The 16,249-nt window shown below is 66.1% G+C and overlaps 1 protein-coding gene across 1 annotated transcript; it reads left to right on the forward strand.

Moving 5' to 3' along the window:
• Positions 1–7,320: 7,320 nt before the first annotated feature.
• Positions 7,321–16,039, forward strand: AGXT (alanine--glyoxylate aminotransferase). The gene is made up of 11 exons (XM_012755736.3): positions 7,321–7,594; positions 7,707–7,899; positions 9,059–9,123; positions 9,679–9,779; positions 11,009–11,079; positions 11,248–11,332; positions 12,586–12,681; positions 13,374–13,443; positions 13,999–14,094; positions 14,915–15,043; positions 15,574–16,039. Exons 1-11 carry the CDS (start codon positions 7,364–7,366, stop codon positions 15,679–15,681), a joined length of 1,245 nt encoding a protein of 414 aa, XP_012611190.1. The 5' UTR covers positions 7,321–7,363; the 3' UTR covers positions 15,682–16,039.
• The last annotated feature ends 210 nt before the right edge of the window (positions 16,040–16,249 follow it).

Genomic DNA, 16,249 nt, shown 5'->3' on the forward strand with positions numbered 1-16,249 from the left:
GAGTTCTCTCAGTCGGGTCAGCGAGGGACTCGTGGTCTGAGCACACGGCCAGCAGGGCTCCGAGCAGCCTCCCAGTGCCAGGTTTCGGGAAAGAAGAGGTGGCGCCCAGGATGCATTTGGAAATGACAGGGATGATGGGGAAGGTCAGTGAGTGCTCCCCACAGGGTGAGTGCTCCCCACAGGGTGAGTGCTCCCCACAGGGGCAGTGCTCCCCACAGGGGCAGTGCTCCCCACAGGCTGCAGCACCAGGCATTGTCCTGGGGGAAGGGGGAGGGGGACAGAGGGAGGAGCAGGGCCTGCCTGGGTCCCTGGGACCCCACTGTGGCCAGATGGCAAACACACCTGCTCCCCGGGCCTGGATGCTCACTTCAGGGCTGAGCTGAGCCAGGTGTAGCCCCCCCTATCCTGGAGCCCGGAGCAAGAGGACTCACCCTACGGACCTCATAGCGCTTCAGTCCAACCCATTGTCCTGCGGAGAAGTGGGGGCTGGGGCCAGGGGCTCAGCCGAGGTCACACCGCAGGCTGGTGGCACAGAGCCAGGTGTGTGCTGGGTATGTCCAGGTGCCCAAGTGTGCGGGGTCCAGGGTCAGCCCGAGAGCTGTCGGGAGCTGGACTGGAGCAGCCCCTCGGAGGTGGCAGAAGGACAGACCTAGGGCCCTTCCAGGCAGGCCTGCGGGGAGGAGGAGAGAGCAGACCCACGTGGGTCTGTGGAGGGCGTGGGCTTCACCTGGGCAGGGCGGTCAGGGTGGCCTGAGGGGCCAGAGTCCTTTGCAACAGCCCCTCCCAGAGCCGTGGGGATGGGGACAGTGGCGCAGAGGGTGCTGGGAGCATGGAGGCCCCTGGACGGGGGACGGGGGATGGGACAGCATGGCAGCTCAGTGGGCGGCCAGAGGCACAGGGACTCCAGGTGCGTGTCTACCCGAGCCCCACCCCCACCCCAGCCATGGCCTCCTGGACTTCCTCTGAGTCATTCAGGTGGAAAACAGGCCCCCAGGTAAGTCCCTCCCTGCTGTGGCCGGGGGGCTCCTGTCCTGGTGCTCAGGTCTGGTCTGAGCCCCCACTGAGCCACCCCCCAGCCAGCCCCACTGCTGAGCCCGCCCCCTCTGGAGACTGCACCTGAGCCCTCGGCCTTCGCCGCCCGTGATTGGCTCAGTCCCTCCTGGGCGCTGTCGGCATGCTCTGCCCTGAGCCTGCCCAGGTGGGTCAGGTGCCGGGCAAGGCTCCCGCCACCCTCCCCGAGCACCCTTCCGTCCCCTGTCTCTGCCCCTCACTGTCTGGGGAGGTCCCTGTCCTGTTGCTCGGGCTGCGCACGGCCGGAGGGGCTGCTCGGGGAAGAGGCCTGGCGTCCAGCAGTGTCCACGGCTCACGCCAGACTGCGAGTCTGCGCCACGGGCCGCAGGCTGAGCCCGTGCTGGGCAGGCCAGGCGGGACGTCCCGACTGTCACTTGTGCCATCAGGAACAAGGACAGTTTGGCTGCTGGAGGTGGGGGAGGGGTGCGGCCTTGCCGCTAGGTGTCGCTGTTTCCCTGGATACCAGGGCAATGTCCCCTCACCGCCTCTGTCCAGTCCCAGCCTGTCAGCTCTGGGGGTGGGGAGGTTGGAGTCTGCTGACCTCTGACCTCAGACCCTCGCCCACTGAACCCCCTTGTCCTGTGGGTCCCCTGGGGACCAGGTCTCCCTGGCTCCCCGCTGGTGGGCAAGTCAGACGGGTGCCACTGCGGTGGGGTGGTCCTCCTCCAGGCAGGGCACCGAGGAGTCTCTTGGGAACGCAGCCATAAGGCCAGGACGCTGGCCAGGAGTGACACGGAGGCAGGATGGGCCGTGGCCCAGCACGCTCTGCTCGACGCCCTCGCTCTGGTTCGCACCTGCGGAAATTTCTGGAACGGGAGGGACCAACAGCGCAGCACAAGAGGCCGCCTGTTCTCCCAGCTGCCTCCGCCAGGGCCGAGAGTGTGTGGTGTGAGCTCCACTCAGTCCCAGCATCTAGGCGGAGACTTCAGTGGCCAGACAGAAATGCGGCAAAACAAACAGAGAAAGGGACACCCCACCTTGCAACAGGGGGCTCCTGTGAACGGAGGTGTTTGAAGCATTTCATTTTTTAAAAATGAATTTGGGGCCGGGCGCAGTGGCTCACGCCTGTCATCCCAGCTCTCTGGGAGGCCGAGGCAGGAGGATCGTTTGAGCTCAGGAGTTCAAAACCAGCCTGAGCAAGAGTGAGACCACATCTCTACTAAAAATAGAAAGAAATTAATTGGCCAACTAAAAATATATACCAAAAATTAGCCGGGCATGGTGGCGCATGCCTGTAGTCCCAGCTACTCAGGAGGCTGAGGCAGGAGGATCACTTGAGCCCAGGAGACTGAGGTTGCTGTGAGCTAGGCTGATGCCACAGCACTCACTCTAGCCTGGGCAACAGAGTGAGACTCTGTCTCAAAAAAATAAAAATAAAATAATAAAAATGAATTTTGGTGTTTGTAAAATTATTTTTGAAATGGCTAAAAAATTAAGTTAAGAAGGTGAATCTCAAGCAGGCGTTGAACGGATTTTCCTGGGAAAATCCTTGCAAACGGCAGCGCCCGGTCTGTTCTCCCCAGCACGGGCTGAGTGGCTCCGAGGCTCTGGTTTCCCAAGCGTCTTCTCGCCCGTTGCGTCTGCTGAGCCTGCAATATCCCGGGAGGCAGGTGAGGGCGGGGACACCCCACCCCCGGGCAGAGCCCCGGTCGGGGGGGGGGGGGCCCAGGGAGGGCCCCGGGAACAGCTGTCAGGGGGGATCCGGGTGAAGCCGTCGGGGCCACCAAGGGAGGCCACCAAGGGAGGCCACCAAGGGAGGCCACCAAGGGAGGCCACGAAGGGCTTTGGCAACCTGCCCGCAGGAGCTCAGGTGGCTCCCGGAGGCGTGGCTGGGCGTGGCCTGGCGTGGCTCTGAGTGGCTGAGTGTGGCCTGGCGTGGCTGTGCGTGGCTGTGAGTGGCTGGGCGTGGCCGTGCGTGGCTGGGCGTGGCCGTGCATGGCGGTGCGTGGCGGGCACCCCCTGCGTGTCCACGGGGCCACGGGGCGCCATGCATTCCTGTTGTGGTTTGAGCCTGATACGGCGGCGGTGCCCGGTTGTTACAGGTCAGAACCGTGTGTCCTGAGGGTTCGAGGACAAAGAGCGTCTCGCGCAGCGTGCATTTGCCAAATCAGTCCCAGCGGCCTTGGGAGGCGTGGGGCGGAAAGGGCAGGGGAGGCCGTGGAAGGTGCGTGGAGGCCTCGGAGGGCTGGGCCTGGGAGCAGAGTGAGCTGGAGCACCGGAGGGAGAGGCCCCAGGGCAGAAGGCAGGACACGCCCAGCCGGCCACGCACTGCGACACTGTCGACACTCACGGGTGTCGGCGACGGAACCCGTAAGTCCGTTCCAGGCACTCAGAGCTCACGGAGGGACCCTCGGCCGCCTGGGACGGGACAGCAAACGGCCACAGGCAGGGGCTTCACGCAACAGAGACGTCTTCTCGCACAGTCCCGGAGCAGAGCCCGCAGCTGCGGCGTGGCAGGCAGGGCCACGCGTGTCCTTCCTCCCTCTCCCAGTCCGGCGTGGCCACGGCCGCCTGGTGCCCCGTTGTGTCTGCCCCGGCCACCCCAGCCTCTGCCGTCCCACGGTGTCTGCGTGTCTGTCCCGGGTCTGCGTCCCACATTCCTGTCGCTCGCGATGCCCGTCCCTGGGCCAGGCCCACGCTAGTCGGGCACGGCCTCACCGTGGCTTGGCCACGCCTGCACGGACCTCACTTGGAGGTCCCTTTCTCGGGTTCCAGGGGCAGGACGAGAACACACACGTGCCGGGGGCTGCAGCCCGCCCACAGCAGCCCATCTCCCCGCGGTCTGTGCGGGCGGCGCCGGTTTTCCTGGCGCCGTGGCAGCACCCCCGCAGTGCCGGCAGGGGGTGGGCGGCCGAGGGACGGCCACACCTGCCCGACAGGTCTGTCGCCAGCAAGCTCCCTGCCCGGGAGGGGCCTGCAATCTCCACGGGGAGGAGAGTGACCCCATCCTGGCGCCGGGCAGGGGAGGGGCTCCCAGATTCCTGCGGGCCGTGACCCTGGCCCAGAGACCAGTGACGGCCACGCGTGGGGTCACCATCCCCACTTTGCCGAGGGGACACTGGTCCAGGCACGCCGCCGTGGCCGACCACCCACTCCCTGGGACGCGCAGAGCCGGGGGCTGGGCGCGGGGGGCAGCTGCTGCTGAATTTCCCAACCGCTGTCATCCATGCTGCTGTGGCCACCCACGTGGGCCCATGCCGCTTGCCCCTGACATCTGCCGTGACCCCGGCCGGGTCTTGACTCCACAGATAAGGGCCCAGGAGCGGACCTGCCCCCTCAGGCTGGACTCCCGGCCTCGGGCCCTCGGCTGTGTGTGCAGGCGTTTCGCACTCGGGCCGCCGTGTCCTGGGCGCTGGGCACCTGTGCCCAGCGGGAAGCGGCACCAGGCTGTGGGGGAGGGGCGGTTGAGGTCACAGCACTGGCCGGTGACAACTCCCAGGCCACAACAAAACCCACACCCGGGACACAGTGTCCCGTCAGGAGGTGGCTTCTCAGTGGGACCGGTTCCATGTGACCCTCACCCAGCAGGGACCAACCCTGCCCCTCGGATGGTGACCTGGAGGAGCGGCGTGGACTGGACCCCCCTGGGGCCGAGCTGCATTTAGCATGCTGGTCCTGCAGCCCCTGGCGGCCCCTCCAGCTGAGGCTGTGGCTTCAGGCCACTCCCCTCCCTGGGGCCCGGCCGCCACCTGTGAAAGGGGGTCTCGTGCACCCCAGTGACCACCCCGGCCTGGGCGGCACAGTTGTGGGTCTGGGCCGCGTGGTCCAGCCGCCGGAGCGGTGAGCAGCCTGCGTGGCCTGGCAACCACACGCTGTCCTGTCCACGATGGGCTCACCTGCCTCAGTAGGACGACCACCAGGCCACAGGACAAAGTAGCTGCTTTCGTTGTTTTGTAGCAATTACAGCAAAACAAGCTACATTCTAAAAAGAGACTCAGTCTGCAGCGTGGCAGGTAGCTGGTTGCACCTGCGACTCCATCTGCAGAGCTGAGATGCTCCGTGTCCACCGCGCAGGGGCAAGGTGGGGAGGCCCCGTCCTGACCAGGACTTCACAGCCCGACCCAGGGCCCGGACAAGTGGGTGGGTGGCCTCCCGGTGCCCCCAGCTCTCGGTCCACACAGCCACGGCTGCTGCTCCCAGCCTTGGCATCGGGGCGGGACTGCCTGGCCCACCTGGCCAGGTGGCCTTATCTGCAGGACTCCGGGAGACAGACTTGGGTCACCTGCCCTGTGGTTTGCTGTCAGCAATAAGGGGAAGCTCCCAATCAGCCGTGGGCCTGAGGGAACACCTCCCTCCCATGGGGTTGCGACAGCTCCGCCCAGGTGTGTTGACACAGGAGGACAGGACCACACCTTCCGGTTCTGGGACAGCTCACACCCCTGGGTCCCCCAGGCCACACCCCCACCGCCCGGGACCCCTGGCCAGCCCTGTGCCCTGTGTGACTGTGTGAGTATGTGTGTGTTAGTGTGAGGGTGTGAGTGATCATGCATGTTAGCATGAACATATGAGCATGTGATTGTGTGAGTGATCATATGTGTGTGTTTTAGTGTGAGTGTGAGCACATATGAGTGATCATGTGTGTTAGCATGAACATATGAGCATGTGATTATGTGAGTGATCATATGTGTGAGTATGTGTGTTAGTGTGTGTGATTGTGTGTGTGAGTGCAAGTGAGTGATCATGAATGTGTTAGTGTGAGTGTGACTGTGTGTGTGTTAGTGTGAGCATGTGAGTGTGAGTTGGCATAAGTCTGTGTTAGTGTGAGCATGTGTGTTAGCATGAGCATGTGAGCATGTGTTAGTGTGTGTGTTAGTGTGAGCATGTATGTGTGAGTGTGAGTGTGAGTATATGTTAGTGTAAGTGAGCATGTGAGTGTGACTGTGTGTTAGTGTGTGTGTTGGTGTGAGTGTGTGTTAGCATGAGCATGTGAGCGTGTGTTAGTGTAAGTGTATGTTAGTGTGAGTGTGTGTGTTAGTGTGAGTGAGCATGTGAGTGTGTGACTGTGTGTTAGTGTGTGTTAGTGTGAGTGTGTGAGTTAGTGTGAGTGTGTGTGTTAGCATGAGTGTGTGAGCGTGTGTTAGTGTGAGTGTATGTTAGTGTGTATGTGTTAGTGTGAGTGAGCATGTGAGTGTGTGTTAGTGTATGTGTTAGTGTGAGTGAGCATGTGAGTGTGTGTGTTAGTGTATGTGTTAGCGTGAGCATGTGAGCGTGTAGTGTTAGTGTGTATGTGTTAGTGTGAGTGAGCATGTGAGTGTGTGTGTTAGTGTGAGCATGTGAGCGTGTGTGTTAGTGTTAGCATGTGAGTGTAGGTGCTAGTGTGGGCCTGTGAGTGTGTGTTAGCGTGAGCATGTGAGTGTGTGTGTTAGCGTGTGTGTTAGTGTGAGTGAGTATGTGTTAGTGTGAGTGAGCATGTGAGTGTGACTGTGTGTGAGGGTGTGTATTAGTGTGAGCATGTGTGTTAGTGTGAGTGTGAGTATGTGTTAGTGTGAGTGAGCATGTGAGTGTGTGTGTTAGTGTGAGCATGTGAGCATGTGTGTTAGTGTGAGCATGTGAGCGTGTGTGTTAGTGTTAGCGTGTGAGTGTAGGTGCCAGTGTGGGCCTGTGAGTGTGTGTTAGCGTGAGCATGTGAGTGTGAGTGTGTGTTAGCGTGTGTGTTAGTGTGTGAGTATGTGTTAGTGTGAGTGAGCATGTGAGTGTGTGTTAGCGTGTGTGTTAGTGTGTGAGTATGTGTTAGTGTGAGTGAGCATGTGAGTGTGTGTTAGTGTGAGCGTGTGTGTTAGTGTTAGCGTGTGAGTGTAGGTGCTAGTGTGGGCGTGTGAGTGTGTGACCCTCTACACGCAGCGCCGTGTATCTGCTACACTGAGCCTCCCATCGGCTAAGCCGGGGCGGCAACTGCAGCCCAAGGACCAAATTCACCCCCCCCCCCTTTATAAGTAAGGTTTTGTTGGCGCCCAGCCAGGCCCGGGTAGCGCCTGCAAACCCGTCAGGGCCGAGCAGCGCCCGCACACGGCATGGCCCGCCGAGCCTGCAGCGCTCGCTCTCTGACCCCTCAAGCAAAGCTGCCCGGACCCGGTGCTGAGCGCGGCCCCGGGAGCGGGCGGGGAGGGGCTGGAGCACCGGCTTTTCTCTGCCTGGACTCCGAGGCTGCCCCTGCCCAGGGTTCAACACCCCTGCCGCTGGCCCTGACCCGTGGGGAAGGTGCCAATAAAAGGGTCAAGTGGCAGCCAGAGGTGCAGGCGCAGCAGGAGCCCAACGCCAGTCCCGCCTCTGCGCTGCGTCCGCCGGCCGGGAAATGCTCCAGGCTCCGGCCAAGGCCAGTGCGGCCCTGGTGCCCCGAGTGGCAGGCTGGGCGCGGACCATGGCCTCCCACCGGCTGCTGGTGGACGCCCCGCAGGCCCTGCTCAAGCCCCTGTCTGTCCCCCAGCAGCTTCTGCTGGGGCCAGGCCCCTCTAACCTGGCTCCGCGCGTCATGGTGGCCGGCGGCCTGCCGATGATCGGGCACATGCACAAGGAGATGTTCCAGGTAGGCCGGGCGGTCCCTGAGCCCGAGAGGGGTGGTAGCCGGTCCTGGAGCCGGCCCCTCGCCCAGGGGAGGGCAGGGGGCTGGTCTGACTGTGCGTCCCCCCGCCCCCCAGATCATGGAGGAGATCAAGGAAGGCATCAAGTATGTGTTCCAGACCAGGAACCCCCTCACGCTGGCCATCAGCGGCTCGGGCCACTGCGCCCTGGAGGCCGCCCTGGTCAACCTCCTGGAGCCCGGGGACTCCTTCCTGGTCGGGGTCAACGGCATATGGGGGCAGCGAGCTGCGGAAATTGGGGAGCGCATTGGTAATGGGGGTGTCCCTGGCTCCCTCCACCCCAGGCACCGGCCTGGGCCCGGCCCTGGGTGAACGCTCACTCCCTGCGCGGTGCTTCGAGCAGCCAGCCCCGCTAGCTGCTGCCACCCTTGGCCGTGCCCCCGTCCCCAGTGTCCGGAGTGTGGGAGAGCTGGCCCCGGAGCACGTGCAGGGAAGCCCTGGCCTGAGTGCAAAGCCCAAGGCCCCGCCGAGCCTGCAGGCATCACCTCTGCTCCCTGACACGATGGGGTTTCAGCGGCTGAACCCTGCCCCCCAATCTCAGAAGCAGTCTTCCTTCTGGAGCCTTGGGGGAGGGGGCACAAAACATGGGGTACCCGCAGAGTTTGCAGCTCCAGAGTGAAATTTCCTAAGGGAGACGCGAGTCGAGAGCGAGAGTCTGCCCTGGGTTTAATGATTGACTGAGCCGTTGGGACATCTGCTCGGTCAGGTCAGCTCCTCCGCGGCCGGGCTGGTTAATGGACAGCCCTGAGGCCCGGGGGTCCCAACCCTCACCTGGCCACGCTCGGTCCACACGCTGTGTTCCAGGTGAGCCGGGGAGGGGGCCTCGGCCAGGACCCCAAGTGGACGCTGGGCGCACAGGCTCCCATGTCCCCGTGTGTGGCCTGGGCAAGCCCCACCCCGTCCTGCCCCCACACCGCAGCCCGGCCCTCGGGCTCCTCCCTCCCCAGCCTCGAGGGGGGTGGGTGCAGGACCCCACTGAGGACAGGGCCTGCTAATCTCCCACTCACCCCTTCCTTCCTTCATTAAGGCATTTGCCAAGCGTGGGCTTTCTGTGTGCCGGCCATGGGCCAGGAGCGGACCCCCAAAGGCCACCCCGTCCCTTGGTCCCCTGCACCCCCGGGCGCTTGTGCACACGCTTGCTTATGGCCTTGTGCAGAGTGCTGCTTCGGAGCCAGGACGGCCTCAGCCTGGCGGGGCCCAGGGAAGGCGGCCTGAGGAAGGGACGTTTGAGTTGGGTCTGAGGCCACCGTCATCTAGAGCCCCCAGAAGCCTCGGTTCCAGCAGCCCGGGGGGCTGGGATGGCCCTCGCTGAGCAGAGCCCCCTCCTCTCCGGGTCCTGCCCTTGCAGGCCCCTCGCCCCAGCACTGGCTCTTGCAGCTGCTCACTGCCCGCTCTGCCCCTCCCCCCAGGAGCCCGCGTGCACCCGATGACCAAGGACCCTGGGGGCCACTACACGCTGCAGGAGGTGGAGGAGGTGCGGGGCGTGCTGGCCGGGGAGGGCGGAGGTGGCCGGCCAGCGGGGTGGGGTCATGGCCGGGAAGCTGGGCCCCTGTCTGGCCTCAGCCCATCCTGGCATCTGGTGACCAGCCACAAGCGTAGTCCAGAACCTGGGACCAGGTGGGTAGACAGTGGGGAGGCTTCTGTCTGGCAGGGAAACTGAGTCAGAGCCACATGGAGGGGCTGGAGGCAGGAGGCTGGAGTCAGAGGTGCAGGATGGGTCCCTGACACTCAGGGCGCCAACCCCTCCCTGATGGGTGACGTCAGTCCCACCCTGCCCAGATTAGGGGGACCCAGTGGCCCTCAGAGGGTGGGAAGGAGGCCGGGGCCTCCTCCTCGCCTCTGGGCAAAGTCCCCTCCTTGGAAAGTGCCCTTCCCCCAGAGCCCAGATGCCCCGGCCCCTCCCCCAGCACACACTGATGGGGTGGGGTGTGGGGCAGTGTTTATGGGGGTCCTGGCCCTGCCCCCACCAGCCAAGTCCCCCTGGGAGGGCGGCTGCCCGACAGCCCTGCTACAGCCGCACTGCCCGCAGGGCCTGGCCCAGCACAAGCCCGCACTGCTGTTCTTGACCCACGGGGAGTCGTCCACCGGAGTGCTGCAGCCCCTCGACGGCTACGGGGACCTCTGCCACAGGTGAGCTGCCCCACAGGTGACCAGTCTCCACAGGTGAGCTGCCCCCATAGGTGAGCTGCCCCACAGGTGACCAGTCTCCACAGGTGAGCTGCCCCCATAGGTGAGCTGGTCCCCCAGGTAAACCAGTCTCCATAGGTGAGCTGCCCCTACAGGTGAGTTCCCCCCATAGGTAAGCTGCCCCTACAGGTGAGCTGACCCCACAGGTGAGCCAGTCTCTACAAGTGAGCTGCCCTACGGGTGAGCTGCCCCCACAGATGAGCTGCCCCCATAGGTGAGCTGCCCTACAGGTGAGCTGCCCCTACAGGTGAGCCAGTCTCCACAGGTGAGCTGTCCCCATAGGTGAGCTGCCCCCACAGGTGAGCTGCCCCCATAGGTGAGCCAATCTCCACAGACGAGCTGGCCCCGTCTCTGAGAGGTGGCAGGTGAGGCCCCGCTGCCCCTCCCCTGGCAGGGTGCAGGCCCCTCTCAGGTCCTCCTTGCTCTGGGCTGTCTAGGTGGGCACCTCCCACTAAGGATGACCCCAGGGACAGGGCGGCTCAGGTGCTCCCCGGCGAGCGCCCCAGTGCCCTGCCCTCCCTGTGCTGAGGCCCAGGTCTCCAGGGCCCCAGAGCTGCCCCTGCTGCACCCTCCAGCCTCCCCGCCTCACATGGGTGCACATGGCGGGCCCTGAGTGGCAGAGATGGGACCCCCAGGGAACTGGGGACAGAGCCCCTGGCGACCCAGCAGCCATGTCCTGACCACAGCACAGAGGGGAAGCTCTCCCCAGCCAGGGGGTTCACTCTGGCAGGGGACGCCCCGCCACCCCCGGCGACCTGCCACACAGACCTGGCCCGCGAGTGAAGCCCACAGACATGACCTGTGCCGACCTCACCCGGACCCTGACCGTCCTGCCGTGGCCAGCACGAGATGCTTCTTGTGCCTTTCGTCACAAGGGGACGCGGAGGTGCAGGAGGGTGGCAGCGTTCGGTGCTGCTGCCTGGCCGTTTCTGGACTCTGTGCTCCCGGGTCCGGACTCCCTGCCGCCAGCTGGTGCCCACCCAGGCCCTGGCGCCCAGCCGGCCCCAGGACCACAGACTGCCCAGCTGGCCTCGCACCTGCCCGCAGCGCCCTCTGCTTGGACACGGGCAGGGCAGGGCCCGGGGCCTGGCAGGTCTACAGGGCTGGGAGAAAGCCACACCCCCTCCTCGCTCACCCCTCACCCCACTGTCCTCTGCCCGCCCCTCCTCCAGGTACCAGTGCCTGCTGCTGGTGGACTCGGTGGCGTCCCTGGGCGGGGCCCCGCTCTACATGGACCAGCAAGGTGAGCTGCGCCCCACAGCCCCACCAGCCACCGCCGCCCCAGCTGCCACCGTTCCCGGGGAGCCTTAGCCCACCAGCCATGGGGCGGGGACGGGGTCAGGCACCCACTGCTGGCGGGACCCTGCCCTGGGGGTGCTCCTGGTCCTGAGCGTGCACACCCTGGCCACAGGCATCGATGTCTTGTACACCGGATCCCAGAAGGTCCTGAACGCCCCACCAGGGACCGCGCCCATCTCCTTCAGTGACAGGGCCAGGTGAGCCCCCAGCCCTGGCTGACGGGAATTGCGGCCCAGGGAGGGAGGGGCCGGCGAGGAGCGGGCCGGGCATTCTGGGAGTCCCCCAGCTTCATGCCCAGGGGCGACCCAGCAAGGACCGGGGCCCAGGGCGCAGCCCCCACGAACCCGACGTCGGGCCAGCTCTTATCCCTGCTGTCCAGACCCTGATCCTGGCGGGACGGGGTGGAGGGGTGGGGGACAGGCCTCCGCAGGCACCTCCCGTCCAGCCACAAACAGGTGACTGGTGGTGCCACCCACCAGAACAGAGAGGATTTCGGGGTGAATTCTGGAACCCCATGTTGGATGCAGGGAATCTGAAGTTGGACCACAAGGGAGGGCGGAGGAGGGGCAGGTCTGAATCTGGAGCTCGGGGAGACGCCTGGGCGGGACATGTCAATCTGGAGTTACTGAGAATAGATGCACTGAACCTTCCAGCTGCCCTGCCTCCCCTGGGGCCTGGGGAAAGAGAGGGCCAGGTCCCTGACTGAGCCCAGGCCCACCAGGGAGAGGGGGTGGAGAGATTCTCAGGAAGGGAAGGAGTTGGGCAGGAGCAGGGCAGGAGAGGTGGGGGAGGGGACAGGTAGGGCAGGAGAGGTGGGGGAGGGGACAGGTAGGGCAGGAGAGATGGGGGAGAGGACAGATAGGGCAGCAGGTGGGGAGAGGAGAGGTGGACGAGGGGACAAGTAGGGCAGGAGAGGTGGGGGAGGGGACAGGTAGGGCAGTAGGGGAGAGGGAAGAGGTGGGGCAGCAGAGGGGTCCCCAACCTTGGAAAACTGAGCGGGCCTGGGTGCTGCTGGGAGCCCCTTGATCTCACCCCAGCTTCGCAGCTGGGTGCAGCAATCTTCAGGAGAGGTGAGGCCTCAGCTCTAGGCCCTGAGCCTCAGTTTCCCCTCGGTTGTTTTGATGGGCTGGAGTTGCCAACACAGCAGGCCGTCCTGTCTTTAAGAGAGTGGCCACCTTTGGGTGGCCTGAGGAATGAGGCTGCCGGCCCTGTGGCGGAGACCCCCCCAGTGGGGAGCGGCCGGGGGCCCCACACAGCAGGGCCACCCCATGGGGCGGAGGTGCAGCCCCCCAGGGCAGCCTGAGGACCTGCGACCCACCTGCCCCCGTACTGGCCGCTGAGCCAGACACTGAGCCAGGGGTGGGGGGGTTCCTTGGGGAGAGGACACCTCTGAGTCTCCGGCTTCAGCCCCCGCGGAGGGGCGGGGCTCAGGCCAGCTCTTCCTCCTCAGGAACAAGGTCTACACTCGGAAGACCAAGCCCTTCTCCTTCTACCTGGACCTCAAGTGGCTGGCCAACATCTGGGGCTGTGACGGCAATCCCAGGGTGTAAGGGCCAGGCGGGGCGTGGGGACAGCCTCTTCCTGCACCCCCAGCTGCTCAGGCCTGCACATGGGGCCCGGGGTCCCCTTCCTGCCCCTGCACCCCACTAGAGCCCTGGAGCTACCTGTGCCAGGCGACCAAGAGCCCCACCCTGTCCCCCCACCCCCCATTCCCGCCTGGCCTGGAGGCTCAGGTCAGGGGTACGGCCCCCACTGCACCTTCCACAAACCCCGTCCTCCTCGGGCACTGGGACCTGGTCCTGCCTCAACGTCCTGTCGCTGGGCCTCAGTTTACCCCTCTCTCAAAGGCGACGGTGAGCCAGGGGCTCTCTGGGGTGACCTTGGCCATAAACCCAATGCCCGTTATGTTACACGTGGGGACAAGGCACCCGGCATTGTGCCCTAGCCCGGGGACACAGAGTGCCCAGTGCCAGCTTCTCAGGGATGCTGGGGCCCCGGGGCCTCAGGGGAGGTGGCAGCGCCATGTCTCTGTCCTGCCAGCGTCCTGCTTCACGCCAGCCAGGGCCCCTGCGAGGCCTTGCTCTCCCCAGCGGAACCAGCTGTGTGTCCGTAACTGGGAGCCTGGACGGGCCCCGGGGGAGGAGCCCGCCCATGTCTGAGAGCCCGGGCTGCTGGGGCCAGGACAGGCAGCTGCCCCTCCCTGCCCGGTGCTGCTGGACCAACCCCCCCGTCCTCCAGGTACCACCACACGACCCCCGTCATCAGCCTCTACAGCCTGAGAGAGAGCCTGGCGCTCATAGCCGAGCAGGTGCGTGCAGGGCGGGGCGGGGCGGGGAGCAGCCGTGGGCCCTGCGGGGAGGTGCCGGGTGGCCTGTCTCTGGGAGGCCACTGGCCAAGGTCCCTCAGGCCATTGTAGGGCAGTGGGACGGGGGCTCCTAAGACGCTGAGAAGCCTCGGTGGGTTTGCTGGCGGGCCAGGCCTGCAGGGAGCGGGGCGCTGGGCTTGGGGAGAACCCCAGGGTTGGAAAGACCACCCTTCACCTGCCCAGCCCAGCGCTGAGGCAGGAGCAGTTGTGGGGAGGGGCAGGCAGTGGGAGCGGGGTGGAGGGTGCAGCCCTAAGAGGATGGAGGGCCCAGAGGCTCCTGCCTGAGCCTGGTCTGACCTGCCCCAGCCCCCCACCCACCTGCCCCCCCGCACTGAGCTCTCGGTGCCTCTCCCTGGAGCTAACCAGGGCCCTAAGCTGGGGGCTGCGGGGCTCCCCGTCCACGCCTGCAGAGCCAGTTTGTCCCTCGTTTTACCATAGAGGGAGGGGACCCCGCCCTGCCCTGCCCCCGACAGTGCTCACCCCACCCCCCACACGCAGGGCCTGGAGAACAGCTGGCGGAAGCACCGGGAGGTCACGGCGTACCTGCACGGACGGCTGCAGGGGCTGGGGCTGCAGCTCTTTGTGAGGGACTCGGTGAGGGGTCCTGCACCCCCAGAGACAGCCCTGAACCCCTGGGGACAGTCCTGCACCCAGGGGGGATGACCTTGCATCCCCAGGGACAGCCCTGCACCCAAGGGGGACAGCCCTGCATCCCCAGGGATGGCCCCTGCACCTAAGGGGGACAGCCCTGCACCCAAGGGGGACAGCCCTGCATCCCCAGGGATGGCCCCTGCACCTAAGGGGGACAGCCCTGCACCCCTGGGGATGGCCCTGCACCCAGGGGGACAGCCTTGCACCCGTGGGGACAGCCCTGCACCCAGGGGGAACAACCTTGCACCCCTGGGGATGGCCCTGTACCCCCGGGGATGGCCCCACACCCAAGGGGGATAGCCCTGCACCCCCAGGGATGGCCCTGTACCCCCGGGGATGGCCCCGCACCCAAGGGGGACAGCCCTGCACCCCCGGGGATGGCCCTGCACCACCGGGGACAGCCCTGAACCCCCCGGGGACAGCCCTGCACCCAGGAGTATGGCCCTGCACCCCTGGGGATGGCCCTGTACCCCCGGGGACAGCCCTGCACCCCCCGGGGACAGCCCTGCACCCAGGAGTATGGCCCTGCACCCCTGGGGATGGCCCTGCACCCATGGGGGTGGGGGCTGAGGGGCTCTTTCCCACCCGCCTTGGGACAGACTTGTAGAGTCACCTACAGTCCCGGGTGGCTTGGTGGCCCTGTGGGGACAGGCGGGTGAGGCTGGGCAGGCGACCCTGGCCAAGAGCCACCTGAGGGCCCTTGCAGTGCATCTGGCCCCAGGCCTGAGCCGGGCCCGCCGCCCCTCCCCCCCGCCCCCCGCAGGCGCTGCGGCTGCCCACGGTCACCACGGTGGCCGTTCCCGCCGGCTACGACTGGAGGGACATCGTCAGCTACATCATGGACCACTTCAGCATGGAGATCACGGGCGGCCTCGGGCCCTCTGTGGGGAAGGTGAGGGAGCTCCCAGCAGTGGGGGGCACCTGCGCTCCCCAGAAACTCACCGCCCGGCGCCCCGCACACCATGTCCAGGGCAAGGGCCGGTCCCGAGGGCCCTGGACGGCAGGGGCGTCCGGAAAGGGACGCGGCTGTCCAGTGGGCGCCCTGTGCCCTCCCGTCCCGCTCCACCCCTGCCTGGCGAGGTCGCGGGCGCGGCGCCACAACGCCACTCAGAGCGTCCTCCCTGCCTCTGAGCGGAGCCAGAAGCCGGCCGGAACCCCACGCCTGGGCCCAGCATGTCTGAGTGGTCCCACCGCCACGCCCCGGGCCCCCCTCGCCAGCTCTGTGGGTGCAGGGGGGTGACGCCAGCTGCGGCTGGGTCTTCGCGGGCTCCCGTCTCCCCGGGTGACCCGCACGAGGCTCCAGGCCCCCCTGTGTGCGTGGGGTGGGGGTCCCAGCAGGCGAGCCCGGCCCGGCTCCGACCAGCCCTCGGCGAGGCGGGAGGCCCCCGCAGGAGGCTGACGCCACGCCCGGCCTGGCCCCAGGTGCTGCGCATTGGCCTGCTGGGCTGCAACGCCACCCGTGAGAACGTGGACCGCGTGATGGAGGCCCTGAAGGAGGCCCTGCAGCGCTGCCCCAAGAAGAAGCTGTGACCCGCCATGGGCCCACGCCCGGCCCGCACCCGCCCCACTCCCAGCCCACGCCCAGCCCACGCCCGGCCCACGCCTGCCCATGCCCCGCCAACGCCCGGCCCACGCCCGGCTGCAGGGGCCCAGGAGGACCCAGGGCCAAACAGACTCTGCGTGGCCAGTGGGCCCGGGGACAGCAAAGGCATTGACCCGGCCCAGGGGGACAGGACCGGCGGCCTCCCTGGCCCAGGCCTCCATGTAGGGCCTCCTGGGGACGGGCACTGAGGCCCAGGACCCTTGTGCCTTCCCCACAAGTGGCAGGCCACGCAGGCCACGGGGCTTCTGGGCACATTCAATAAAGAGCGGTCGTCACCTCGCCTCACTACATGGGTGGCCGTCTGTCTGGCGGGGGTGCTGGGGGGCACCTCTGCTCCCTGCACCGTCCCCTCAGGGACCCCCAGGGCTCCTGTCCCAGAGCCCATGCGGCCGACCCTCTTCTTGGGCCTCGTCCCCCGGGGGGGGGACACTGTCACGCAGTCTGGCCCTGGATGTCACAGCCCCAAACGCATCCGCACACGCCACCCCCGGGGGG

Source organism: Microcebus murinus, chromosome 8 (assembly GCF_040939455.1).
Source record: "Microcebus murinus isolate Inina chromosome 8, M.murinus_Inina_mat1.0, whole genome shotgun sequence".
Taxonomy (NCBI): Eukaryota; Metazoa; Chordata; class Mammalia; order Primates; family Cheirogaleidae; genus Microcebus; species Microcebus murinus.

Excerpts from the sequence above, each read along its gene's own strand:
- AGXT (XM_012755736.3), top strand. The coding sequence starts at position 7,364 with ATGCTCCAGGCTCCGGCCAAGGCCAGTGCGGCCCTGGTGCCCCGAGTG. Across the intron at positions 11,080-11,247 it reads GCTCTACATGGACCAGCAAG|GCATCGATGTCTTGTACACC; the intron begins GTGAGCTGCGCC and ends CCCTGGCCACAG. Across the intron at positions 11,333-12,585 it reads TCCTTCAGTGACAGGGCCAG|GAACAAGGTCTACACTCGGA; the intron begins GTGAGCCCCCAG and ends CTTCCTCCTCAG.